The sequence below is a fragment of the Folsomia candida genome, unplaced genomic scaffold, assembly GCF_002217175.1.
Source record: "Folsomia candida strain VU population unplaced genomic scaffold, ASM221717v1 Fcan01_Sc015, whole genome shotgun sequence".
NCBI classification, from domain to species: domain Eukaryota; kingdom Metazoa; phylum Arthropoda; class Collembola; order Entomobryomorpha; family Isotomidae; genus Folsomia; species Folsomia candida.
The window spans coordinates 2,267,691-2,294,998 of record NW_019091207.1 but is presented as its reverse complement, the minus strand read 5'-3'; the positions used below and the strand labels follow the sequence as shown (position 1 = coordinate 2,294,998).

General features: G+C 38.8%; 5 protein-coding genes across 5 annotated transcripts in view; 1 reads left to right on the top strand and 4 right to left on the bottom strand.

The window, feature by feature from the left end:
* Positions 1 to 4,094: 4,094 nt before the first annotated feature.
* On the bottom strand, positions 4,095 to 6,331 carry LOC118437659 (extensin-like). Its single transcript, XM_035856852.1, has 2 exons — positions 6,239 to 6,331; positions 4,095 to 5,808 (listed from the first exon to the last, which is right to left on the bottom strand). Exons 1-2 carry the CDS (start codon positions 6,251 to 6,253, stop codon positions 5,338 to 5,340), a joined length of 486 nt encoding a protein of 161 aa, XP_035712745.1. The 5' UTR covers positions 6,254 to 6,331; the 3' UTR covers positions 4,095 to 5,337.
* On the bottom strand, positions 6,282 to 10,479 carry LOC110856369. Its single transcript, XM_035857000.1, has 3 exons — positions 8,593 to 10,479; positions 7,365 to 8,210; positions 6,282 to 6,938 (listed from the first exon to the last, which is right to left on the bottom strand). The coding sequence occupies exons 1-3, from the start codon at positions 9,109 to 9,111 to the stop codon at positions 6,282 to 6,284; spliced, it is 2,022 nt and encodes a 673-aa protein (XP_035712893.1). The 5' UTR covers positions 9,112 to 10,479.
* Positions 10,480 to 12,158: 1,679 nt separating this feature from the next.
* On the bottom strand, positions 12,159 to 14,970 carry LOC110856247 (GDP-fucose protein O-fucosyltransferase 2). Its single transcript, XM_022104718.2, has 6 exons — positions 14,473 to 14,970; positions 13,804 to 14,063; positions 13,595 to 13,736; positions 13,380 to 13,505; positions 12,664 to 13,007; positions 12,159 to 12,581 (listed from the first exon to the last, which is right to left on the bottom strand). The coding sequence occupies exons 1-6, from the start codon at positions 14,775 to 14,777 to the stop codon at positions 12,268 to 12,270; spliced, it is 1,491 nt and encodes a 496-aa protein (XP_021960410.1). The 5' UTR covers positions 14,778 to 14,970; the 3' UTR covers positions 12,159 to 12,267.
* A 163-nt stretch (positions 14,971 to 15,133) lies between these two features.
* LOC110856184 (transmembrane 9 superfamily member 3) lies at positions 15,134 to 21,286 on the bottom strand. The gene is made up of 10 exons (XM_022104653.2): positions 19,922 to 21,286; positions 19,296 to 19,466; positions 19,026 to 19,221; positions 18,825 to 18,947; positions 18,353 to 18,723; positions 17,797 to 18,063; positions 17,604 to 17,729; positions 17,331 to 17,539; positions 16,715 to 16,945; positions 15,134 to 16,655 (listed from the first exon to the last, which is right to left on the bottom strand). Exons 2-10 carry the CDS (start codon positions 19,377 to 19,379, stop codon positions 16,511 to 16,513), a joined length of 1,752 nt encoding a protein of 583 aa, XP_021960345.1. The 5' UTR covers positions 19,380 to 19,466; positions 19,922 to 21,286; the 3' UTR covers positions 15,134 to 16,510.
* A 327-nt stretch (positions 21,287 to 21,613) lies between these two features.
* The window catches only part of LOC110856429 (serine/threonine-protein phosphatase 2B catalytic subunit 2), a 54,627-nt gene continuing 48,932 nt past the window's right edge, over positions 21,614 to 27,308 (top strand). The window contains exon 1 of the mRNA XM_035856964.1: positions 21,614 to 23,208. Coding sequence (XP_035712857.1) covers positions 23,157 to 23,208 — 52 coding nt within the window. The 5' untranslated portion in view covers positions 21,614 to 23,156. The remainder of the gene's footprint in view (positions 23,209 to 27,308) is intronic.

The following is a 27,308-nucleotide window of genomic DNA, read 5'->3' as shown; positions in this document are numbered from 1 at the left end:
GGGGGGGAGGGGGTCAAAATTGTCCAGAAATCGATCACGTGATTTATGGACGCTCCCTTTGGCCTAGAATTTTAAACCAGTTGTTTCACTTTGCCCCAGTAACATTAAAAATTACAGAAATCACAAATAAAAATTCATCAGAAATCAAAATTACAGAAAATTACAGAATCAGAAATTAAGCCATTTAAATATTGTTTAACTTACATATGCACAACTTTTACGTAATTAAGGCGATTTATAATTAAAACCTGTCACGTGTATGAATTCAAGATTGAGAAAATGTATCCAAATATGTAAGGCTAGCTAATTAGCATACCTACAGAATTCTGGGTAATTTTGGTTGATCATTTGCCTTCTGCCTTGTTCACTTTCTCGTAATCCGCACCTTTCTCCAAGTTTGGCCTCCTCATACACTTTGCTCCCAGTGGCCGCGGAACAGAGAGGCAATGTCCCCACGCTTATTCGATTTTCCCATGTTATATATACCCCTCCCTCCCCTATCCTGTAATGTTAATGTCCCCCCATGCCCCCCACGGCTTTCGCGGCGACTGTTTGCCTCCCCTCATGCGTCAGGCAGGGAGGCAGCGAGGCATGCATGGTTGCACATGGCGAGCGAGTGTGGAGTGGAGTGAAAATAGGAAAACCGCAACCAATACATGCTCCCAAATTTGAATGAGAAGAGAGAATGGTGGAAAAGTTGGGCTTGAAATCGTCGTCCCAAGTAATGACGGAGAGAAAGTCACAATTCCTGTGTGTCATGCAAATTTTCTGGGGGCGCATCTTGGGCAAAGTTGATCCAAGGAGGAGGAGGATTCTGTGGACTGGAAGAAACCACGATGACCAGGACACCGCACACAAGAGAAGATTCGGGAGGAGAAAGCTGGACCGCGTGGCTTCTCGACCACATAACGTCCATAGGCTCACTTTCACTCCACATGCTACCTACGCACGTACGGGGATGTGCAATATATGGGGATAAATTTTGAAGCAGTGTCAAGTCACGTGTAATTAGACGGCCTGGATTATTGTCTAGTTGAGACGTGTGAGAGAATTTCAAAATTTTGAGATAATGTGTACCTACAAGTGCTCTGTAGTAAACGAAGGAAAGTAGTAATTTGTCGATAGACTGACTTTCACTCCATGTGTTAAACACGACAACAATATTGTGTGCATATGATAGATACATATAATAGATACATATTGAACGTACTTACTTATAATGTTTAATTTAAAAGTATGGGATAATTTTGAGTCAGAAATTTGTGAGAAAATGTGTAAGTAAAGATTTTTCAGTAGTAAATGAAAGTAGTAATTTTGGAGGGAAAAGAGTAGGAAGAATTGTCCAATCTCAACTTGCCTCCCCATAACTAAAGGACTTTCACTCCATATCCATATCATATCACTACAATATCGTGTATATAGATACATTTGAAACAGTGTCATGTCACGTGTAATTGGACGACCTTAATTTTATTGTCAGGTTTAAAAGAATGAGAAGATTTCAAGCCAGAAATCTTTAAGGAAATGTGTAAGCAATGATTTCTCCCTGGTAAATGGAAGTATTAATTTTCGATGGAGAAATTCAAGGAATCGTCGCGTCTGTAACTTGTCGAATCTCAACTTGCCTCCTCTTTCTCCTAACTGAATTAAATTTGGATATGGATATTTCCACTTTGATATTTCTACGTTGGGAGGGAGGAAAGTGAAGAGTTGGCCGCCTTGCCTCGCATCACTTGACTCGACTTGAATCAATTAGCGAAAAGTTTAACATTGCCGTTGCGATGATGATGAGAATCGTGATCGCGAGTGAGTGAGTGAGTGCATCGCTTGTGCTCCCTGCAATGCTTTCTCCTTACTTTCCCTGCCTGCTCACTTGACTTGACTTGGCTCGACCGGTTTCTTCCTCCAGCAGCAATCCAATTCCAATATCAATATCAATTAGACACATTAAGAACGAGTGGCTCTAAAACTCCCACTGCACATCGGGGACTTGTGCATGTTTTGATTTCTGGTGAATTTCACTCTCTCCAGACTCCAGATTGTAGTGTTCCTGATTATGGTGCATGTAACCAGATGGATTTTTGCAGCTACATACTTTGACCTGCAAGAAATGCAGGGCACAAGAAACTACCGCCGCTATACTTCATATGACGGGTGGCTAGATGGAACATAGATATTTCTTGCACTTTCTCCCAGTTTCTGACACAGACCTCGCATTTCTTGCGGTTCTTGCATCCCAGTGCAAGAAATATAACGAACCCGAAAGAAATGAAGCATTGCTTTTAAAATGACAGAAAGCCGAATTGAGACAATGTTTAGTTAGAGTATGTATGTGACCCACCTCATGGCCAAGCATTCGAATTCCTCATATGTAAAATTGCGCACCCACCTACGCGCTTTTTCATTAAATAAGTAAGCTCTGAATCGGGATAAAAATTGGAAAAGATTCCCTTCAACCCAGTCTCGAGTGGGTTCTAAATATTTTGACATGAATGGATGGGAATCTGGAAGAGAGAAAACCTTGCTAATTATCTAGCATCATTTCAAGAGGAGGACAGGAAACTACTTCTCCACAGCCTAAAATATCGAAGGATTTAATAGAATCGATAAATGAACTCTACTATTTTCAACCTTTTTAAACTTTTCCAACTTTATTTATTTATTATGCAATCAGTTTATGTATACAATTTTGTTATGGTTCATACTTACCTTACCTTAATCTATACAGCTCAATGAATGGATTAGAAGTACGGATTATAATTAAGTAACAAAGCTGGAGTAATTTTTTTATGAACTGATTAATGACACGTGGCCAAATATTTTCAAAAGTAAACATCACACACGGTAATTACTACTCTGCTACCAACTAAAATTTGGCCAACAATCTTAAATTTGAATGGAGGTCTCCCAGCTTAGGCTCTCCGATTTTGAGCAAACTAATGTTAATCAATCTCAAATTTAAGTAGCATGAAATTTGCAACATCCCAAAATACCAATGCGCACTTTTGCCAGAGATATTTGCATCCAACGAGGAGAAAATGAGTTTTAAAGTTGACAAATTTCACACTTTTCAAATATATTACGCGTATTCTCCTCTCCACATACAAATATTTCTGCCCAAAAATTTCATGCTAATTAAATTTGAGATCGGTTGCTCAAAATCGGAGAGCCTACGCTGGGAGACCTCCATTGTGAGTTCATCAATAAAAAAATATTTGAAATCAGAAGAAACTTAATCGATTAAAGATACGAATTAACATTAAATAGCAGATTGTACCAATCTCATGCACACCGTTAAAAAGTATCGTTAATTTAATGAGGTAATTTAATGTTAGTTGTTATCAAAGACTGTACATGTTTGTGAGGTAGATGGTTCCATTGGATTGAATCGGTGAAAAATGCGAGATTTTTCTGAGGTAGATTCGTCTCCCTTAACCTTATAAAAACTAATTAATTTTGACCTGGATACCATTTAAAAACGGAATTAAAAATGGTTTCTATTGCATTTGGGGGCGGATTTACTGGGGGGCAGAATACCATTGAGACCGACTTGTGGGGCGGTGATAAAATCAGTTGGGGACTGAATTAATGCAAACCGATTTTGAATATTCTACTGATGCAGTTATGATTTATTAGAGACCTGGAACTGATTCGACAACAAAAATTATAACATAATACATTTTTAACATGGTGGTGGTGACACTATTGCGAATATATTAGCTAAAGAGAACGTTGTGATAATTTAAAAAAAATATGAACTGTATCATATTTACAACATGATACAGGTCAGAGGTCAACGCCGACCAATTTATTAGCGGCGCCAATGTTGGATAATTTTTCGGGGGCGCGGCGTGACCTCTGATGCACTTCCTCCGAGTTCCTCCCCCCACTACAACTACAACTCTAAACTCTAAAAAAATTAGTTCAGGCTTGAAGAAAAACCAACGACAGATAAGGAGGAAAGAATGGAACTGAGAAAATTTTCTCGGTCATTTTATTTTTATTTTTTCCTACACCTTGTTGATGTAGCCCGGTCTCAACGGAATTCTGTAACCATACACCTTATTGGTGGAATCCGTCGCCAACGAGAAAAAGTTGGCCTACACCTTATTGGTGTAGTCCGTCGCCAAGAGATCGAAATCGCCCTCCACCTTATTGGTGGAATCCGTTTTTAAAAGGTTAACTTACTTACGACCTATCCTAACAGTTGCTGAGGTAAATCTTGAGGTAGATTCATTTACATAGAGAACATACATTTTACCCGTCTCATATTGACTTATAAGCTAGAAAACCCGTTTTAATTACATACGCACGCAACAGCTGAATTTCTTAAGAGCAGATTAATTAACTGGAAGGTTAAATTGTTATTAATTAATTGAATAAATTACATTTTTTATGATTTTCTTGAGAGAGGCGGATCCAACCCGTGAAGAGTCTGGATCTAAATCGTATACTTGGTTGCATTTCTTCACGTCCAATAGTATCACTGAAGAGGTATTTATTTGTGAGTATTTGGCATTTTGTACATTACCTGCCTGCACTATCATTCAATAAAGATAACTAATTAACAACTTTAGCGGGTATACTGGATTTTCGGGTGCAAGTAGTCATTTGCGACTCGCAAATGACTCGCAAATTGCGAGAAATAATGGCAAGAAAGTGGTTTCTTGCAGGTATTTTGACCTGCAAGAAATGTACGACGGAAGAAACTACGCCGTTGTATTTCCTGACTAGATGACGCATATTTCTTGCACTTTCTCCCAGATTCTTGTACCTCGCGTTTCTTGCTTTGCAGGGCAAAAAATGTAGCAAAAACCTGCAAAAATGAAACACTATGGATTTCGAAGTCGACTTTTAAGTACGAGGTTTGGTTAAGAACTAATTTCGTTCACCTTGAGACCATAAACTACACACATACAACTCGACAAAGTGGTGAAGAATCCTGTATGTATAAATATGGTACGTATGTATTGCTGCTCAACTTTTCCATCTTATTTAAATCAGGGAAATCTTATAGATTTCCCAATTTCTCCGAAAAAAATTGTCCCACAATCTTCTCCTAATCCAAAAGCACGCTAGCAGCCGTTTGTCTGATTTGATGGTGCTCTTGCTGCTGCTGTCCTACGGAGTTCGGTCTCCCATTCCCGTGATGATTAGCACCTTTATTATTATTATGCACGTGATGGTGGACGTGGTGGTTGTGATGGCCTGCCAAATGTGGGGGCAGGATGTGCTGGAGAGCTGACGCGAAGGGGAAAGGGTTTCCAAAGTCGGGGAAGAAGAAGGGGTTAAATCCTCCCATGGGATGCGGGTCTTGGGGAAGGTGAGACTCCACGTTTACAACATTTCCGTTACTCTGGAGCAGCTTCCCGTGGGAACTTTTGTGGTGGGAGTGGTGGTGGCCGTGGGGATGGGGGTGAGGGGTGTGGCTGTTATTATTATTCGTCTCGGGAATTTTGTTATTGCCGTTGAGATGGAGAGAGTGTAAAAGAGCGGAATTGGGACCTTGTTTCTTGGTTGGGGAGGGTGGCGTGGTGGAATTATTGATGGAGCGCACGGGGATGAGTTGTTAGTCGTGAGGGGGGACGTGGTCGTGGGGGGAAGAGGGGTTCCATTAGAGGGGGTCTTGTTGGGACTGGATTTGAGGGAGGTGGCAGCTGCTGCGGCCGCGGCGGCGGCGGCGATGTTGGAATTTTCCATGGCTTGATCCAACCCTTTTTTGAGAACGTCGAGCTTGAGAGATTTCCCGTATTTGCCTCGGACATACATGAGGAGAGAGTTGTAAGGGATGCCGAAGATGCGGGAGGCCTGGGAAAAGTGAAAGTTGGGTATTTAGTGAGAATGGAGGTGATCCCAGATTGGTTTTGGGGAAAGTAGTGGCAATCGAGGACAAATTTGGTTAGTGTGAAATTTGCAAAAGACACGATTTCCTGATGGGCACGTTTGGCAGAGATATTTGCATCCGAAGTGGAGAAAACGCACAGTAAATTTGGAAAGTGTATTGTCAACTTTAGGCTTTCTCCTCTTCGGATGCAAATATCTCTGCCAAACGTGAGCATTGGAAGATCGTGTCCTTTGCAGATTTCATATTAACTAAATCTGTTGTTGATTGGCATTAATTTGCTCAAAATCGGAGAGCATAGGCTGAGAGGCCTCCATTATGAGACGAACTTGACAATACGTTTACGTACGTAACAGGGAAAAGATAGTGATTAAACAGGGGTTTAATTCTGCTCACCTGTGATGTCGTCATCTTTTTGTTCCACACATTGTGCAGCGCCTCAGTGAGGTCGGCATTGCTCCAAGCACGTGGCGGACCTGGAAAGCAAGCCAAACATGTTCCACACTTTATTTATGGAAAAAGCAAGGAAATTTTTCGTTCGAATTAGTAAAAACTGGGATAACTTGCCTCCCCTGGGTGCACTATGTTGGGCGCGATGCCTGCCAAAAATGGGGGGAGGTCCGAGCGGTGAGATTCCCGGCCAGTGGGGGTGGTGATGGTGATGGTAGTGATTCCGGTTGACCTGCTTTCCCCCGTTTCTGCTGCTGGACTGGACTTGTTGCTTACTCCCAGATTCGTGCGTCTGTCCCCCCGGTGAAAATTCCGCTGGGGACGAGTTCGTCGTGGGGGTCGTTTTATGCGGACTTTCTGGATCTCCGCCTAGCGGTGTGATTTGGATTGCTCCGGACGTGGAGAGGAAGGAGTTTGGTGGGAGGGATGGGGCAGGGCTGAGGGGGGACGGGTTCCTCTTGCCGGTGGGGGAGGAGAGGGGGAGGTGCGGGGGTGGAGGGAGGAGGCCTGGCAGAAAGGGGAACGAGGCGAGGAGTGGGTCGGCATTGAGGGGAAAGGGAGACCGGACCGGGGGAGAAAAGGGCCCCTTGTGGTGGTTGAGATTATTATTGCGGTGGTGATGGTGTATCTCGCCCGGATTCATAAACTGGAATTTGTACATAAAAGTTCTTCTTACTGCTGAATTAAATGTGAGCCAAACTCGTCAAAATCAGCAAATTAATTTTCAATTATTCCATTGCTCTGGGAATTTATTTTAAAATTCTGGACGACGAATTTGTAGAACATGTCATTGCCAATTTCTTACAAATATACCCTCCAGATTTTGACACTTTTTGAAGGAGGAGATCTCAAGTTTAATAAGCCTTCAAAAAAAATTGGAACTCATTGAAACTGGCTGAAAAAACTCAGGGCCACTCCATTACTCAACTTACTGACTACAAATTTGTCGTTCAGAATTTTAAAATAAATTCCATAAATTCCCAGAGTCGAGAAATGATTAAAAATATGCCGACTTTGAAAATTTGATGGTGAGTTATTAAATCCTACGTTAAATATTTGCAACCTCCGTTACCTTTCCGCCTTGTGCCATGGTGGGGTTATATCCCCGTAGAAAAACGAGGTTCTGCTGATGCAACGAGCCATTTCCTACGGTTCCTGGAGGGAGAAGGACTCGTTCCTCTCTCGCGGTCTGTTTAAGGTCCGTCCCCCTTTCTTCCCTGCTACTCAAAGTATTCGAAGGTGGCATCGTGTAGTCGAGTATTTCGTGACCCTCAAACTCCCCATCGTCCTCGTCGTACTCGTCGTCGTACAGGAAACGAGATGATCTTCTTGTCCGCCGAAGAAATTTTTCCTCGTTCTCGTCCTCCTCCTCCTTTGGGGAAACTGAGGAGAAGACTTCACCCTCCAGGGATGACCGGTCATTCATCCCCGGATCGTGATCGTGGGCGAAGTCCTCGTCAAACACGAAGGGGTCGTCTTCTTCGTCATCATCGTCATCAAATCGGAAGGCGACGTGCTCCTCGGCGTCGCTCTGTTCTCGACTGAGAAAGCCGGAAGCAGGAGATGGTTTTCTTAAGTCTTGGGCGATGAAATCTCCACTCCTTCGGCGAGGTCGGGCTTGTTTTCGCCGGGGCAGGGGGATACTGGAGCGAGTCGGTGGAGGAGAGTGATTTTGGACCCGAGTGAAGTCCAAGGGGTTATGGGGACTGTTTTCTTCTTGAAAGGAGACCAAACCGGAAGTGGGGACTGAATGGTGGTAGGGATCCTGTTCCTCCTTATTTGGTGATGAGATCGTTGGGCGAGACAGGTTAAGTGGAGTGGTCGCAGGGTTGGAATTTTCGGGGGAAAAGTTGTCGATTTTCGGGATCTTGGAGGGTGGATTTATATGCCAAAGAAGGGATTCGGCAAGTCCTCGAATCTGTGGAGATAATGAAAAAATGAATTCAAGTGAGGGGTTAATTTTGGGACATTTTTCAGGAAGGGTCAACGCCGTCCAATTTTAAAGCTGCAGAGGCGCTAATTTTGGTGATTTTTAGGTGGCGTTAGGGGCGCGGTATCTTAATATTGAAGTAATATTCAATTAAATTAATCTGAAGCGCGTACAATGCTACCGGCGTCCTACGGCGTCGACCTTTGCCTTTTTTTAAGGAAATAGAGGCTGGAATAATGAGGATTTTGACCTATTTGACCTCTTGTAATGTTGAAATTGCATTACAATTAAGTGCCTTAAATATTTTACAACTCTGCAAAAAATTGGGGAGACGAGGGGATTGGAAAATTAAGAAATTAACTAGTTTCACCTGCAATGATTTGGCCGTGCTGACCAGCGCGTCTCCGTTTTCCTCCGTGACGCCCACCTGGCCTCGATACATCCAGTCGAGCAGGGCCTCCACCTCCCAGACGGCGAAATCCTTGAGGACGATGACCGCCTGGGAGCACGGGTTCTCGGTCAAGATCCGCTCAAAGTAGTCCGAACATGCGGACAGGACGAGTCGATGGGCTCGCAGGGGGACCATTTCGTCCCCACAAATCAGCGTCACGTCACAAAAGGTCTCCTCGGTGAGGAGGGCTTCGAACGAGGCGAGGATGTGGGGGAGGTGGTTGGGCCAGTGGAAGTGACACGTCTCCACCGCCAAGTCCCCATCCATTATTCGGGGGGCGGGGGATGAAATTCTGGTCACTTTTTGGTGGTGATGTCGTGCCGACTTTGTCTTCCGCCTCCGTTTTCGGCGACCCTCGCTGCTTGAACTGGATCCGGGAAGAAGGTCTTCTTCAGCGTCATACCCACCCGTTTCGGGGGGAACACCACCTTCGTCCATGGCACGACCCGAAGGATTTGAAGAAAATGTTAATTTTTCGTCACCACGTGGTCGTATGCTAATTGTGTGGGCCAGAAAGTTTTGACCGGAAGTACGAGTGCTTTTATGAATAATCTTTTATAGTCGGACTCTGGTTTAGGGGAGGTAGTCACTAAAGGGATTTGTCCCATTTCGGACGAGTGGGACTCATCCCGGAGCGGGTGAAAGCGGGTGAAAAGGTGCGTAGTTTTTTGTGAGTTTCTCCTCCTCCGTAAAACTGACCACGGACCATAAAAGTGGCCCAGTTGCTTTTTTTCGCTCCCCTCTTTACACACTAATGCTCCAGCTCGTCGCGAGTCTCAATTTCCCCACGAAATGTAAATGTAATGCTGTGCCACGTGCTTATCTAATTATATAACATGTAATTATCCAAGTTAAATATTAAGTTTTCTTATAGTTAGTAAATTGAGGTTGTAACAGTTTTATTTATTTATAATTTCTGATTGTTATTTTGGATCGTGGTGTGGGAATTTGAGACGACTCGAATTTGAGATGATTTGAGACGGAATGACTTTATTTGGAAGTCTCACTTCGCCTCCGAGTTGGATAACTTTTTTTTACTAGTAAGCTTATTCGTAGCTTTTTGAGGTAGATGATTTTCACTTGAACCAATAGTAATATCACAATTATTGCGTTTTTATTCTATTTTTGAACCATATTTCCAGAATTATAAATATTCCCGTAAAATCCATAATTTATTGTTCAAATGTAACATATTATTTCAGTGAGGAAGTTAAATTTGTCTCCTTTTTTTAGGAAAAGTCACAGAATTATTAGTCGTATCGTGTTTCACACAGAGTTTATCGTTGTTAAAGTCTTTACATAAATCGTATACCGGTAGCAATTTTAAAAATTTTAAGAATTCGACGTTTCGTTTTTTTTTAATTTATGTTGAGGCATCAAATCGTATACATTTGGTGGAATGTAATCTCATTTCTTGTTAATTAGTGATAAATTGTACTGCTGAAAAGTGTGGAGTTGCTGAGGTAGCTTTATTCACTTACACTTTTTGTATAATTTGCTTGTTTTTATAGAATTTTGTGTGTGCATTTTGAGGCACGAATCGTATACATTTTCCGGGTTAAGAAACGCTTTAATTAAGTGAATCTGTCACCATTTAATTGTTTTCACCCTGCTCGAGACAGGATTTGGGGGTGTCTTGAAACAAGAGAAAGTGCACTTTCACCTTGCAACTTTTCCTAAAATTGCATGGTAGAAAGTGAGGCACGGAAAAACTGAGGGGAAGAAAAGAAGTCTCACATTGTGTCGAGGATTTACTTATCGTGAGAGAGAGGTGAGAATATGTAGCGACGAGCTCGGCAGATGTTGTTCCTGCCAAGGAAGGAATTATTCTAATGAGTAAGACCGAGATGAGGACCAACTTAACTGGTAAATACCCGGGTAGTGGCAGCGGTGTGAGGAGAAATGTATGTAGCGAGTGAATGAGCAAAGAGACGACGCCGGGTGCGAGGAGGGATGGAAAATTAACCGGATATAAAAAATGAAATGTAAAATGACACTGCATGAAAATTATGCATTTTTGACTAACAAATTGAAAGCAAGAAATCAACCTCAGTTTCAAACTGTACAGTTAAAGTCTCACAGTGCAGCGGTATTTAGCCCGAGTCAGGTTGTTAGCTAGTAATAATTGAGGTGGGTGGGGTTGTGGATACAATTGTTTTTTTACTTTTCTAAAGACTTTGCGCATCTTCGAACTATTTAGATTTCAAATTTTGTATGTTCCATGTAAATGTATGCAAAATTTCAAGTCAATTAGCTAAGTTTTACAAGCGTATAATAGATAGACAGCCAGACACAGACAACTATGAGCCCTGACTTGGACTAAAAAAAACTGCATCCGATTTGTTCCCAGTGTTACTTGTGGAAGTAATCACTTGCAAGAAATAACCGCACCGCAAGTGGTTTCTTTGGGCTATTTTGACCTGCAAGTAATGGTAGAAACGACGCCCCACCGCTTCAAACGTCGCATTTTTCTTAGTTTCTTGCAGTTTCTTGCTTTGTAGTGCAAGAAATGTAACCTAGAATAGGAAATGGAAGTTACTAACTTGTTTTCGACATGCTTAGTGGATTTCCTTGTTTTTTCCTTGGTGAGGTTAGAATTTTACGTTGCTCAAATTTATACAAATCTCGACAGTTCTGAAAGCGAAATTTATTTGAAATATTATTTGAATTATAATATAGTTTGGGGAATATATGTACATATTTTCCTGTTAGTTAAATGAACCTGGTTCATAAAAAACTGGTTAATGCGAGAGTTGGTTGGAGATATCCATGAGGTATTCATGAAATTGTTGCATTTCAGCCAAGGAACAAGGGAAATTGCCTGCTTTCGTGATCAGCCCTCTACTCTCCAATATGTCTCTAACTTGAGAAAGCGTAAAATGATAGGGTCGGAAGAGGATTATTTTATTATTATAATGATAAAATAATATTATTGTATCATATATTATTTAATATTATTTTTATTTTGGCGTTTAACTTATTCAATTTCGTATGATTTTTACGCCAAAATAAAAATAAACCCTTACAAACCAAACCAATATAAAAAGTAGCGTCAGAACGATCGAAATTTCCCCTAAAATGACACCGTATCTGATAATTATGTATTTATGATCCTCAACCTCGTCCTCAAGGTCATGAGGTCAAAAATATTAATGTTCTTGAAGTCTCGGTCAACTTTCCTTTAAAATGACACCCAATATGAAAATTATTGCCAATGTTGAAAATACTTAGTTTCAACTAGAAAATAATCGGGAAAGTGGACGGTTTGCAGTTTTGAGAGTAAGGATGACTTTTGAGATGAAAGAATGTGTGCAATAATTCTGCATGGGTGGGTTTATATTTCAGGGAATTTTGCATAGGATTTGGCATGTCGAGAGTATTACTCTATACGAACCTATAGTTTGCATGGTATGAATTTGAATAGTAAATCTTTTCCCTGAGTGGCATGAAAGTTCAACATTTTTCAAATAACGTGTAGATTTTTGTGCATTTAGAAATAATTGGTCGCCCATTTAATCAACTTCTTTTCCATAAGTTTTATGACGTTTGTGTAATAAATTAATCTCATTTTCATAAAATTATAAATGAATATTTTTAAGTAGAAGAAATTAAATCTTTGGCCACATCAGGGATCAACCATCTCGTTGGTTTTGGACAGTCGGAAGTCTTCTTGTCTGACGCACAGAAATAGTTGAACGTCGAGTCTGGCGTTTTTCCGTGAAGGAGGCGTTCCTCGAATATGCGGAGGGTGAAGGTCGACCCCTCCGTCCCGATAAAATGGGGGCTTAAAGAACACACCAATTGGTCCAGAATGGCACATTCCCCTTCAGAAAGTGGGGGCGAATTGGGGGGACAGGATGACATTGTTACGGAAATGTTTCCGAGTAATTTTATGAGCTCGATGCGTTCTTGAAATGCAATTGATTAACATTGATTAACAATTTAATAATTAGTTAATTAAGGATTCGTAATTAATTACTAATTAAGTACCTTTCTCATCTGCATCCGTCGCGACAAAAACGTGCTCAAATTTCAACTCTGCACAAACCCTGGCGATCTGGTCAGCAACGTCTTTCAAGGACAACGACTTGCCATCTTTTCTCAGAAGGAAGTCTCTTCGTCTCAGGTGAACGGAGAGGTATGGTGTGACCTTGACCTTGGCGTCCGATGGCGACGATGAGGATGGCGACTGGAAATATTTGAGGACTAGATTTTCCGCCAGAGTGACTAAATTCGACGAAAATTTTAAGGCCGCTCTCGCCCTCCACCATTCCTCGCTGCCGTACTCGTCCCAAAGAATGACTTCCGCGGAGGAGAGGAAGATTGCGGTGCAGCTGTTAATTAATTAATTAGCTAATTAATATATATTAATTTTTTTGACTTTTTAATTTGATGAATGATAAATCTTGACGGGTGTGAGATGCAACTTGTGTAAATCACTGAAATCTTAAATATTTCTCAATATTCTGTGCGATGTTTCCGAATTTTCGTAAATTTTTTGTAAATATTGGGCTATTTCTCTTCAAAAATACACTAATTTTGTAAATAGTTTGATGACTTCAGAAATAGTTTGTTGAAAAATCAGATTGCGAACAAAATCTTGACACTGTTGCAAAAAATGGGTCATAATTCATGTCTCTAATCTAATCTTCGTAAATATTTTATGCAAATTAAATACGTTGTGTAATTATTGATTAAATTATTACCGGAGTCCCTCCTCTTTTATTAGTGGGAGGAGTGTGGGCCCCGTTCCTCGGAGGGAGACGCATTCTATCCGCGCCGTCGTGATGGGATGACCCCACATATTTCCCCAATAAGAGTTATCCTTCTGCCTGTTTATTGGGTGAAATAATTACCTTATCAATTGATAAGTTGGAACCAGTCTGAATAATATTTAAGCATTATTATAACTACTTCATACATTTCGAATGAGAACGGAATTGATTTCGTAGTATCACAATTTGGATTCAGTTTGACCTCATCCTGCCAAGAATTGTCGTCTTTGTTGAGTGGAAAATGAGCCAAATTGAAGATAACGTCTAATCCAGAGTGGAATCCGTATTCTGGAATAAAATTTACCTTATCATTAAACGTTATCAAAATACGAAGTCATTTTGTATGTGATTTTACCATCAAGAAATTGATCCCACTCTAAAACGGGAACGTATTTTTTGATAGATTCGATGGAGAAGAAAGTTCCCCAGGGGAATGAGTCCTTTCGAGGGGTGTGCCTCCAATGGGGGATGCCTTGCCACGGGGGAAGGACCAAAATCCAGTCAAATTGGGTGGAAATTTTAGAATTTAACGATTTTATGAGAGGAGCAATGCGGACGAAGATATCTCTCCGGAGATTAAATCCTTCTCCGGGGTTGATTTCGTATAAAATGTAGCTGTTGAAAAAAATATGAAACGTTTTATGGAGAAAATTTCGAAAAATAGTTTTGTAAATGTTTTTTTTATTAAAAATTCTGAAAATGGAACAAACACATGTAAGAATTTGATGAAAAGTTATGTTGAAAAACGTAAAATATTTTTTTCGGATAAAAAGCTTGATAAAAACTTTGAAAATTATTAAAGTGTTTTATTTTTATACGCAAAATTTTGAAAAATGTAATAACTTTTTTGAGCTTTTTTGATTTATAGTTGTTTTTTTTGTTAAAATTTTAGTATGAAATTTTACCTTGCATGAAATGATATCTGATAATTATATTAATATTATGTTTAAAAGTGTAAAAAAATTTTTTTCGGCGAAATTGTGACACATTTTATAAAAAAATTATTAAAATATTGAAATTCTACCGTTTTTCTTTGCTAGAAGTGTCCCTTGTCCTCCTCCCCCGGCTTCCCCCACAATTTTCGTCGTCCTCAGCCCCACATTCTTGAGCCCTTTGTTCTTGAAAAGTTTTAATCCCTTCAAGAATTGTGGTCGGCGTTGGGGAGGGCGTATCATCACCGTTATTGGATTCGTCTTCGCCCACCCAGTGTGAAGATTGACAACAGTGGTCACATCTCGATAAGTGAATGTTTGATAAGATGACGACAAAAGTGAGGAGCAACGGGGTCAACTTTTCTTCGTTTAGCGAGAATGGCACTTTCACTTTCATGGTCGTTATGAAAAATTAGTTGGTGAGCTTTTCATGAAATTAGTTTTCCTGGTAAGAATTTGGCAGTTTGTCTCCTTCCAGGAAGTAATTTTTGGATAAATTTTGGTTAAATTGTGTTTTGCATGCATTTTATTTACATACTTTCATGATGTTTCTGCCGGGTAAGTTTCTTTGCAAGTGGGATTTCTTTATGGTTCCACATCTCTGCTATAGAGAATTTGCATACATGTGAAACAACATGAAACGATGCTTCTCTGTAAAAAAACTAAAATTCTCGGCATTCGCAATGCTAAAAACTTTTGAAAAATAAAACCCCCAAATAATGGCAAAATTTTGTCAAAATTCATACAAGATGAAACAGTTTTTATAATTTTATTTTATTTTTTATCCTGCTCAAGTATGTAAAACGAACTGGGAAAGATGAAGCGTGGAATTAGATAGACAAGGTTTATGAAAATGTTGGATAATTTTTTAAAATTAATAATATTACAAAGTACTTTTTTGCTATTTATTTACGTCGTGTTCATTCGTACGTACATGGCTAAAAAGTCTTCCCTTTTCTCAGTCCGACACATATTCCTCTCTTTAATCCGATAGATAGATACCATGCAACTATTGATAATTTGACTTATCTCCTATTTTTATTTAATAGTTTGATATGTTCGTCCACCTCTAATTTACATAATTAGTTAATTAATTAATTATCTTATAGCCGAGTAGGAGTTCATAATATTTTGTCGCTACTTCACAATTTTTAAAGCTTGTTGTCGTCGTCGGAGTCACACTTTTGTAAAAATTATGGCTTTAATTTACTGTCCGGGTTGAATTGTGGATCGAGAATTCGTTACTAAATTACGCTTAATAAGTACTTACAACTTATTGAATAATTACTATTTTTTATACTGCATAAAATTATGCAATTATGAGTAATTTCCTAGAAAACTAACTAATGACTCAAAAATCCAGTATGATCATCGCTCTAAAATTAAATAAATGAAGTACATTACTTACAAGAGACGATTAACGGCTAATATTACCCAATTTATAAATATATAAATAAAGCAAATTCAAAATTTATCAAGATTTTGGTTCGAGTTTTTTCTTCTACTAAATTAACAATTTACCATTTTTAAATAGTATTTAACGCTATTTTACAAGAACGAGGAAATTGATGTTTGTATGTATACGCGATATTAATACAAAATGGTAAAGTACAAGCAAAAAAGATTGCATTTGCGTTTTCTACTTTTAAATACATTTACATATTTGACATGTGTACAAAAATGTGTTATACATAAGCCCATGGATAATTGGATGGTGATAATCTTATTCTGGTATTGATTGATTGATTGATTATTGATTATCTATTTAGGAATTTTGTAGTTATTAAATATTTATAAGGTTTATTAAAGAAATATTTGCTGGCTATATAGTTGAGTAAAAAATCAACGGTGCAGTGCAGTTAACTAGAATTAAATTAATAATTTAAGGAAGGATTGCATTACTGATTTTGCTTGGATATTTTTCCTGGGTGAAGTTTTAGTTTAGAGAAAATCAAGTAAGAATTAGTATAAGTACGGTGTACTGGATTTTTCGATGGCGAGAGGGATTGTGTTACATTTTTTACCCTAATTAATTACTTAATTAATTAACTAACTAAATATGTATGTACGTATCACTATAAAAAGGTAATTTATCAGCAGTTTTCATTTCTGGGTGTTATCGATCGTTGATTAATCAATTTTAACGGTGGAGTAGATTTTTCGAACGAAATAGGAACTCCCAATGTAGCCCACGGTTCCGCACATGATTCCCAATCCGAGACTGAAAAGGGCCATGTTTCCAAAGTAGAAAGCCGTTTGGAATAGGCCGTACATTCTGGAAAGGGAGGAAATTAATAAAAATTTGTTGGGTTAATTTTGTTTTCTTTTGCTTACTTTGTTTTAAACACGAAATAGTAGATGGAATATATATAAACGTATCCGGAAGTTGAGGCGGCGGCGAAGAAGGAGGTCCACTGCCACCGGTAGTCTTCAGCATTTAGGAGGAAGTATGTACACACGATGGTGACACAGACCGTGACGATGAGTAGGATGGCGAAGACGAGGAGCATGAAGCCGTAGACGTAGTAGATTTTGTAAGCCCAGAAAGACGTGAAGATAAAGTACCTGGAGGGAAGATTTAATCAGTAAATATTTTAATGAGTTATTTCGACTTAATTAATGGAGTTAATTAATTTTGTCGCAGTTTAATCGACTTTTTTCACAAAATAGCGAAATTATGACACGGCGAATAATATAAGTGCGAAAATGAAGTTATGCATATCGTGCTACGATCACGATATGTAAAAATACTATATAATTCCGCCCACATATTTACCCGAAGACATGTACCAAGGCTAAAAATGTAGTTGTAAATTTTTGGAATTCTGTAACTCTGCATTTGCATAATTTTGCAATATCAATTGAACTGACACCATCTGCAGTAAGATCAAATCAATCCCCTCAAAAAATCCCCCAGGTACCACAATCTATTATTATTTGCTTGATTTACATCTCGATAAAGATGGATCCGAATGGGAGAACGCCACCGAGCGCGATGATAATCGTGGGCTCCATGAACCACTTCTTTTCCGGGATTGGTCGAGGGACTGCATTCACACGGCAGGGATAGTCCGCTTGGCCACCCAAATTTCTACCCAGCACGGTCCCCACAAGAGTGAGGGGGAGCACGACGAAGAAAACGATGCAGGCAACGGCAACCTGACAGAAAATTGAGGTCAGATCAGTCATACAAAGCAGGTCATGAATGTAATGTAATACGTACCATACTACCGAACGGGATAGCTCTCGAAGTGTGGTAATACATAGCAATGAAGTTGATCAGGAACGACGTCCCACAAACGACGGCGGGCAGCAGGGCGACGGAACAGACCATTTGGCGAATCCATTTCTATTATTGCAAGAAATATTTGCATAGTGCGAAATTTTTAATTAGCATAAAATATGTTTCTACCCACCTTTCCACCCATCTGGGCATACACGCTAGCACCAAAGTATCCATTAATCGGGGAGGTTGCAGCATACACGAAAATCGCCGTGGACAAGAGGGAGCCTCGCTCGGTGTACAGTTCGCCCAAAATTGTGAACAAGATGACGACAAAGGTGACGACGAGGAGTTGATATCCCGTCCCCAAAAAGGTGGAAAAGACCATGGGAATTGCGGCAGGGCGAAATACGTCGCCATGAACTTGTTTCCAACCGTACTCATCGCCAAGGTCGCGATCCTGGAGTGATTATCAGTATTAATTAATTATCTGGTCCAATTAGCGTAAAAGTGGAGTTAACTATTCCACCAGGTACCATTTAAGCCGGTCAAAAAATTAGAAATCAAATTTTATACCAATTTTGATTTCCAAAAGTCTAATTTTTCTCGAATGTTTGACAAATTTTTAACGAATTTTCACCTCCAAAACGAACTTGACGAGTTTTAGAGGTCAAAATTTTCCCCTAGCCATAACCCATGCCAAACATTGGCAAAGATACCCACGTGGTAAAATATGTAAATTTTACTACCATGTCATCCATCTCTTCATCCTTTGCGTATCTGGCGTAATCCTTGCGTAACGTTCTCATGAGAATCATGGAGACCAAGCCAATGAGAAAGATGACCATCATGAACGAATTGAAGATTGAGAACCAGTGAATCCTGTGCTGGAAAAAGTTGGGGTCCAAATACTTGTCGAATCGGTCTTCATATTTTACGCTGGATTTTCTCCAGAATACTTCATAACTGAAGGAGATCGTGGATCCGAGGACGAGCTGGACTTTGTTTTCCGTGGTCATGTTCACATCCACGATTTGGTTTCCGTTAAAGCCGAATTCAAACTTTTTATGGGTGTAGATCGAATATTCGCCTTTCGTCTCGTCCGCCTCGCCGACTAGGCCTGCATAAAAAATTCGGAATGATTTTGGAAATATTTTGAAAATCGCAAAAAGTAATGTATGATGGAGTATTTTAAATTGCAAAGATTTCGCAAATTCTTACCCCAAATTGGCAAGTCGTCGACAAACATTTGATACCAATATTTATTTTTCACCGCGTAGAGAAAAGCCTTGAGTTTTTCGTCGTTGAGTTCAATCTTGCAGTAGACGGAGACCGGTGTTTCGGCTGAAATTGAGTGGAAATGAAAATAATGAGTTTTTGGAAAATTTATAAATGAAAAATGCAAATTTTGAAATATTTTACAATTGTAGTCGATTGATAATCCAGAAAATTCGAGTTCGAATCCTTGCAACGCTTCGCCCAGAGTTTCGTGATAATGTCCGATCTGTTCTTTCGGTCCGGCGCAGAAGGGGAGGGAATAATAGCTGTACGTCTCCTGGCGATTGTGGTACGGCCCGACCGTGTTCATCCAGAGGATAACCTCTTCCGTCGCTTTGTACTATGTAGAAATTTAGTAATAATAAGTTTAATTGTGAAATAAATAGGGATAGGTTTTGAATTTTTAGATCGTACGGTGTGCGTGTGCTCATCGCCCTGCAGGAATGACACTTGCGCCAAGAGGACGAAGGCGAGGAATGCTTTTCTTCTGAAATTCATCGTTACGACGTTTGATTTTCAGAGAGGATGGAGGGCACAGGGTAGGTTATCAGGATATATTTCAATAATCCAGTCCAGTCCACTATTCTAATTTGGTGGAAGAGGAAATGAAGAAAATTAATTAAGTAATTGCAAATTCACGTCTTAATTATAGTCAATTATGATGACAGGGCTATTGATGACCGGAATAACTGGTAATTACACCAAATTTTTAAATTTTTCCTCGTCACTCATCATGGAAATGGTTAAAATAAAATTAATTCCGTATTTTGACATATTTAAAATTGAGGACGAACACTATTAATCGGTGTGAATTGTCCACGTCAATGATCAGAACAAGATGGACAGTTAACTATTTAGCTTTAAATCTCCATTAACCACACTTCACCATTTGCAAATCAAATAACTAAATCACACATCCTGCAAGATGAGCTCATTTTAATCTGTCCTCTTTCATAACTAACTAACTAACTTATTAACTAATTAAATCTAATCTTTAACTAAAGTGCAAACTTGGCAAAATTAAAATTTGATCCTTTCACCTTTAATTTTTTGCTTGACACTTGATTGAAAACCTTTTCGTTGCCGGTCAGGTTTTAGGTCAGTCCGTCCCCCCGGATTAATTCCCCACGGTGATTGAATGTGCCAACCCCACTGCAAAATTGTGACGACGTCACGTCCGAGTTAATTTGAATAATTAATTCTGGCTGAATGATTAAAATGTCGCTTTTTTTATTGCCCAACTGTGTTGACAGTACACGTCAGCCACTCAACTTGAGCAGCAAAATCTCATCCCAATTCAACCTTCCCTCACGTTGCAGGATGAGAAAAAAGGTTGCCCACAATTTTTAATCTATTTTTTCATAGTTTCGAAATTTTAAAATTTATTTTTTGTCGTAATTTTATTATATTTTGAAATACAATAATTATGGGGATTTATAAAATTATGAAATTTATTTAAATGGACGAGAAGGTGATTCTGAATCTTAATTAAATTAAACATATATAAACTCGAAGAAAAAAGTTTTTGGGACGTTACAACTTTACAACTTTTTGTGCTCCGGAGAAAGTTTGATGCAGAAGTCTTTTGTGAATTTTTTGAGATTTTGTACCAAAAAATGAAATGTGATTACGTAGCAAAAATTTTACAAGTATGAAATGTGTTTTGATACATATTAAATGTAAAACCTGCAACTTTCACGCTGAAATAGTTTCATATTTCATGAATCGTGCCGGAGAAAGTTTAGAAAGTAGAAAAACGCTTAAATTAATAAATTTTGTAATGTATTTTAGTCATGAAACCCAAATTCATGTAGAGAAAGTGTATCTCTCTCGCTCTGATAAAATAAAATCATAGCGCATCATCACCTTGCTTCACCATCATCACGAAATTACATATGGGCAACTTTCTCCCGCACTTTAATGCATTATTTTGTGCGAAATAACCACATTATTGTACGTTACGGCATGTCGTGACCATTATTTCAAAGGGAAATCCAATCCAATCCGTCCATGGAGAGAGAAAGGTTACCAACCAAGACCAAGATTATCTCGCTTGCCGTCAACGTCTGGAGAAAGCTGGGAGAGTAACATTTGATTTGATTATTTTATGGCACCCAGCTCACACACCAAACCAAGTCCTGTTTTTGTTAGCTAGTTTAGTTTGTTTTAGTCCCTTCGTTATTAAGACCAGGAGGAAAGGAAGCATTATTAAGACCAGCACTTTGTACACACACTACTTTATTTAAGTGGTGCTGCTGGTAGTACGAGAAAAAGTAGTAAAACATTTCATTTTGGTGCAGGGGAGAGATGCGCATGGACTCGTTCGGTCTTAAACGGTTGTCGGTTCGTGTCGAGAATATTTCGTCACAGAAAACACATTCAGCTCATGCTCGGACTCGCGAAGAGCGAGACATACACGTCGTCGTCAATGGTTTCCTGAAGGAAGGAGGGAAAAATTCGCAAATTTTTAGCATGAATCTCAGCAAGGAAAGAGTTTCATGAATGTTTTATACAGGGTATGGAAAACTGTGCCGCATGTCGCCTTCTTCCTGGGAAAAAGATGAAGATTTCGCAACTTCCTCTGGAAATAATTTGCTTATTTTGTCCCTGGTTGTGCGAATTCACCTCACCTTTGGACACCCCTGTTTTTGTGAGAGCCACAAAACTAGTTTTATATACTCATTCTCTTTCCACATCACATGGTCAGATGGATACAGATATATACAGAAAGATCCACATCCACACATTGAGCAAAGTTTATACCCGAAGAACCGAGAACCACACCAAAGGGTTGAGTTTTAGGATACAAGAATTTAGCCCGTATTCCGTCCTTGTTTAAGCAGCTCTGGCTCTCTTTAAACGGCGCCTCCTGCATGGGATTCATGCAGACGGGCAAAGTAAAAAGATTCAGCAGGAGGTTTACTTAGTTTTGTATGTAGGAGAGAAGAAGAGATTCTGAAATAGTGAGGCAAATACATACATGTTACATTACATTACATACACACATTAAGAAGAAGAAGAACCCACCTACGGAACGTACATAATAAAAAATAAGAAGAAGAAGAAGAAGACGTCTCTTCTCTCTTCTTTTGTGGTTTGGTATTAACATGGAAGGTCTGGATTTATTGTAAGAAAAGAGACGAGATCTCTCTCAGACCATATTAAAAAAGTGTGGATTGAATTTTTATTTGAAGAATCCGTCCGTCGTGTCGGTGTAGAAAAAAAGTGGTGGTGGTGTGGTGGTAGTAGCGAACTGGTGATGGGATTGGTATTAAAAAATAAGTAATACAAGCAGGTTGGTTGGTTAAAGAGTGAAAATTCGGCTGGAATTTTGATAAGAAATTTTGAAATTTGAAAAATAGAAGTGACTTTCTCTCCGCATGCATGCACTTGTTCTTCTCGTGGGGAGGGAGGCCGTAGGGAACTGTAGAAGTAGATGAATTGAAGGCGGTGGTGGGGTCACGAGGATAAGAAAGATAAGGCAGACTTATCGGTGATCGGTGACGAAGTTTGGGGAGCGAAAAACTTTCACCATGACATGACGCGAGAAAGTTTGCCTAGTGAAGAAGAAGAAGAATCGAGTAGAGGAAAAAAAATCTATCAATAATTGAGGATAACTAGCCGGGAAAAATCATAATATAATTATCGTTTACTTATCTGCTGCATTAATTTGTTAACACTGTTGATAAGGGAGGAATAATATGTATTAAGTGACCTTCTCTCCTTAAAAAAAGTTGTACGTGTTTACTTACCTGGAATTATTAATTATCCTTCGTTATCATCATTCTCGTCACCTCCTTTTTTTCGTCTGTCTCTCTGTGTGCGTCACATAACAAGACCGGATTGAAAGCAAGCCACCCTAAAAAAAGCTGCAATAAAATAATAAATACGTCAAGTTTTCGGAAATTGTGAATATCTAAAAAGTCCATAGAGATTTTTCCGGTTTGTTTATTTTTTTCGGTGGAAATTATTATATTCCGAAACAGACTTTTGTCTTCTTCTGCTGTCCTGTTCCATAATAATTATGTAAATTAGAAATACGACAACGACGACCAAATTATTGGGAGTGGTTATCGATCGTAGACTTATCCAGAAGAAAAAAAGACGACTCTCGGTGTGAACTTGCTGACCTCTCCTGCTGCTGCTGCTAACCGCTGCTGCTAAATTACTGACCTTATAAAAATCTGCTGCCCTTTTGCCTTCAATTTTTATTAAGAAAAAAGTCAAGAAGATAACATTAAGTGTGACGAAGAAGAAGAAGAAGACGTAATCAAAATGACGAGTAATCAAACCCAAAAGTTGTCTACGACGGAGCGTGTGATTAAAAGTAAGTGGAAACATTTTGAGATTCTTTTTTTGCATGTTTGCATAAGGAAACATTGAGGAGGGAGGATGCATTTCATTCATTTTTTCCGAAAATTTGTGTGAAAAGGGGGAAGGAAACATTGAGGTGTAATTTTTGGAAATTTTTTGTGAAAATTTCTGTTAAAAAAGAACATTTATGTGACATTTTTGTCAAAATTTCTGCAAAAAAACTATAAAAAAAACAAGGAAACATGAGACATCATTTTAGCTCGGTTTTGTCCAAAATTGCTGTTAAAAAAGAAGAACGGAAACATTTAGGCATTATTTTTGCTCGTTTTTGTCCAAAATTTCTGTTAAAAAAGAACATTATGTGTCATTTTTGTCAAAGTTTCTGTACAAAAAGAAGGAAGGAAACATGATACATCATTTTAACTCATTTTTATCCAAAATTTCTGTTACAAAAGAGCGACGGAGACATTGAGGTGTCATTTAAATAAATGACCGGTCTGTTAAAGTTGGTCAATTAAATGTGACACTTTTCCTCATTTTTCTTCTCCAAAATTTCTATAAAAACATTTTAAAAGCAGGTGTCATTTAAGTGACCGGTTAGTTAATGATGGGCGTCGTATTTTCTGGTGATGAAATATAGAGTCACCACCACCTTTTTTAAACGGATCGTTAGTTATTTTACTACATAGTGAATGAGTTTTTGGTTGTTTTATTACTTTTAATTACGGGCAATTAGGCCTCACCTCAGTCACCACCACCACCACGTCACTTTCCAAGCGGCCAGCTATTTATTCGCCATTTCAGAAAACAACAACAAACCGAGACCAATTATTAATTGGTTTATGTACCTTTCCAACTTGTTGGTTCGTTTAAAGCAAACCAGGAATTGAGTTATTTGCATGGCTAAAATTAAATTAATATGCAAATTAGAAGACTATATGTACAAGGTTTCCGAGTTAGTTTGCTTGCTAATAAGTCTGTCTTGCACTTAAAAATAAATAGACAATTATATTCAATTTCCTTCACAAATTAGTGGATTGTTTACAGATGAAAGATGAGTTTTGTTTTGTCCTTTTGTTGTTTAAGTAAAAGGCGTCTTGTTTGTCGTATTATAACTTTTGTAAGAGAGTAAATAATAAGAGCCCGGCTTAATTGGAAAGCTCGTAGTACGTAAGTATTTACAAGGAATTGTTAATTCTCAGTCAGTGGCCGCGGAAGGGTGTGGACAATGTCCCCACGGTTATTCGATATATGTACCCATCATCAACCCATGTTATTTATTGTTAGACCCCTCCCTTTCCCACAAGGGCAATGTCCCCCGATGTCCCCACGGCTTCCGCGGCCACTGTCTGTACTGTGTGTGCTCTCTTTTGACGAGATAAACAATAGGGATTGTATTTTGGAGAGGATTTTGGACCAGAGATGAAGAAGATGATTTATTTATTGAGATTGAGACGGGATCCGGCTGCTTGAGAAGCATTTATGTAGTGAGTATGCTTCATGATTTCTCGTCGTCCAACCAATTAGTGTCAATTAGAAGGATGGAGAGATTTTGAGCCTCATTTCATTACGGGGGAATTAATGGAAGTTGGTTGAAGTGCATGGAAATAATAGAGTGGGCTCTTCAGAGAGAGACGAGATTTATAATGGAGAGAGAGAGATGATGGAAGGAGGAGAATATGGAAAACAATCAAGTTTTGGATTCTTGATCCGATGATCTTTGCGATGGGACGAAGGACGCGTCAAGTGTTTTTTGCCTGGATGGATGGGTTTATCTTGGAAGGAATAATGTAATGATGATAAGTCGGGAGGAAATATAGATAAGTGGATATTTCTGAGAGGATTGTGTTCCCGATTTTTGTAATTTTTTGTGAGAGGGGTTAATTTTCGGGATTTTTATTGAAGATTATTTTGGGTAAAAATTGAAGAGGAAGAAATTATTGGGATTTCTGAGAGGATGTTATCATTTTCTGGACATTTTGTCGGAGTGGGTTTAATCCTTGAGCAATTTTGAGGAAAATATTGCGTATTTTGACTAAAAATCGGAATATTTGGGAATTTCCGAGAAGATTTTGTCCGTTTCTTGTACATTTTTTCTGAGGGGTTCATTTTTGAATTTTTTAAGGAAATGTTTCGAATTTTGATTACAAAAGAGGTTAAAGAGGAAGAGTTTTTCAATCTTTGAGCATTTTTTGGGAAAATATTGACTAAAAAAATCAGAAGAGAAAGAAATATTCCTGAATTTCTGAGAGAATTTCAGTCCAGCCTTTTTTGCACCTTTCTTGGAATAATATTGCGTATTTTGCATCGAAAATGGTAAAAAAGAATGAGGCAATTTTTTATCATTAAAGGTGACAGGATCGAGGAGTGCATTGGATTGCATTATTTTGAGATATGCAAAAATAAGGTGACCGTGGCGGTGGTGGTGGTGGTGGGATGATTGATGACGATGCGATCCGACACTCTGGTGACAGGTTCAATTTGTGAAGCTATTGTGTTCCAGGTGCACCTTTGTGTTCCTTGATTTGACTTCCGTTCCCAAGTCCCGTCTTCGTCGACGTCGTCGCTTGGTCTCCTCGTCTACATAGTCAATTTGCTTTCGGGGGTATTGTTCCTCCCGAGAAAAATTTGTGTTGCGGAGATAAATAAAAAAAAATCTGGGGAAAAAGTGTGCCGTTATTTTTTTTATAGATACAATCCAGCAACAGAGATAATAAACTGGTGGAAATGATGATGGGTTGATCGGAAGTGAAAAATATTGACGAGTGTTGAATTCGTGGTGAAATTTCCTTTAAAATGGCACCACATTTGGAAGCTAAGGTTCAATTTGACCTCACGCTCAGGGTCACCTTGATCACGTTTTAAATTAAAATTAAAAAGTAATTGAAGAGAATTGTTTAAAACTTAGAAGCACAATGGCGAAAATGATGTTTGATTGTGTCGAGGGATTCTGGATATATCTTGCTGACGGACGGACAGACAAAACGATCACAAAAACTCCGTATTCCGTGAGTGCAATAATTGGAGCATGGCGGTGATCTAGGTTTTGTTGACCCCATCTAATACTTTGTGGTCGGGGGCTGATTTTTATGTCTGGATTACGTGTCCATGTTTGGATTTTGTTAAGGCGTGGTGGTGGTTGTGTGGGTAGTCCATTCTCCAGAAATTTGTGGGGGTGAGGATATTATTAGCTAAAAGAAGGACTTGAGATTATGTATGTATTCGTGGGTGGACTGGGTTGGAAACATATTTTTAGAAATATTGCGATTTATTTTTGCAGCAAAAATCTACAAATTAGGCTAAAAGCATATTTTTCCAGGGGGTAAAATGTGTAAGTAATGTCGAGGATTTATTTATTTTGTATCTTTTATGCAATTTATTTTAGGAGATTAATTGTGACGTTAAAATTGCGTCACAGATTTGGAGTGAGATTTGGATTATAAATATATATATTTTGCTATATTTACGGTACAATTATCGCCATAATTTTGGCGCTGGAAGTATAATAATAATATAAATTGGCCAAATTTACGTAGGTATTTCTCGGGTAAACACGTGTCCGAATCGAATATTTATGAGGCTTGGATAAAAATAGGGTATTGTGGATGGATAAATATATAGTCTCCGATAAGTGTAGGTTATCGTGGTCAAAGTGGGTTTATAATGATATTAATTTGTCCGAGGAGAGTCTGCCCATCGAACTGTGACCACTGTTTATTTATTTACTTCCGACTAGTGTGTACAATTAGGTTTTTAATTTGTGTAATGCACTCTCACTGACTGACTGACTGAACCGAATTCGGATCGATGCGCAACAAGTTAGGAAAATTTGGGTAGATTTTATCTGCGGATAGATAGAATTTTTTGTACAATTTTTGCACATGTGCTTGTGGTTTAGGGTATTTCGTAAAGTTTGATGTCAGACTTGATTTTGGCATAAAATTGTGGATGGGTTCGGGTAGATTTTATCTGCGGAAAAGTGGATAGATAGAATTTTTTGCAGTATTTTTGCTCATGTTATTTTTTCATAAAGTGTGATTTAAGGCTTGATTTTGGCATAAAATTGTGGATGATCCATCAATTCGACAAATTGTATTGGAATGGAATTCAATT

Bases quoted from the DNA above. Each gene is read 5' to 3' on its own strand.
- LOC110856369 (XM_035857000.1), bottom strand. From the start codon at position 9,111: ATGGACGAAGGTGGTGTTCCCCCCGAAACGGGTGGGTATGACGCTGAA. The intron at 8,211-8,592 runs GTGAAACTAGTT...TTATCTCCACAG, and splicing joins GCACGGCCAAATCATTGCAG to ATTCGAGGACTTGCCGAATC. The intron at 6,939-7,364 runs GTAACGGAGGTT...TACAAATTCCAG, and splicing joins CCATGGCACAAGGCGGAAAG to TTTATGAATCCGGGCGAGAT.
- LOC110856247 (XM_022104718.2), bottom strand. From the start codon at position 14,777: ATGAAAGTGAAAGTGCCATTCTCGCTAAACGAAGAAAAGTTGACCCCG. The intron at 13,737-13,803 runs GTAAAATCACAT...ATTTTATTCCAG, and splicing joins GTGGGATCAATTTCTTGATG to AATACGGATTCCACTCTGGA. The intron at 13,506-13,594 runs GTATGAAGTAGT...CCCAATAAACAG, and splicing joins ATTCCGTTCTCATTCGAAAT to GCAGAAGGATAACTCTTATT.
- LOC110856184 (XM_022104653.2), bottom strand. From the start codon at position 19,379: ATGAATTTCAGAAGAAAAGCATTCCTCGCCTTCGTCCTCTTGGCGCAA. The intron at 18,724-18,824 runs GTAAGAATTTGC...TTTTTTATGCAG, and splicing joins CGACGACTTGCCAATTTGGG to GCCTAGTCGGCGAGGCGGAC. The intron at 16,946-17,330 runs GTAAATCAAGCA...TCTTCCCTCCAG, and splicing joins GGATCCATCTTTATCGAGAT to GTACTTTATCTTCACGTCTT.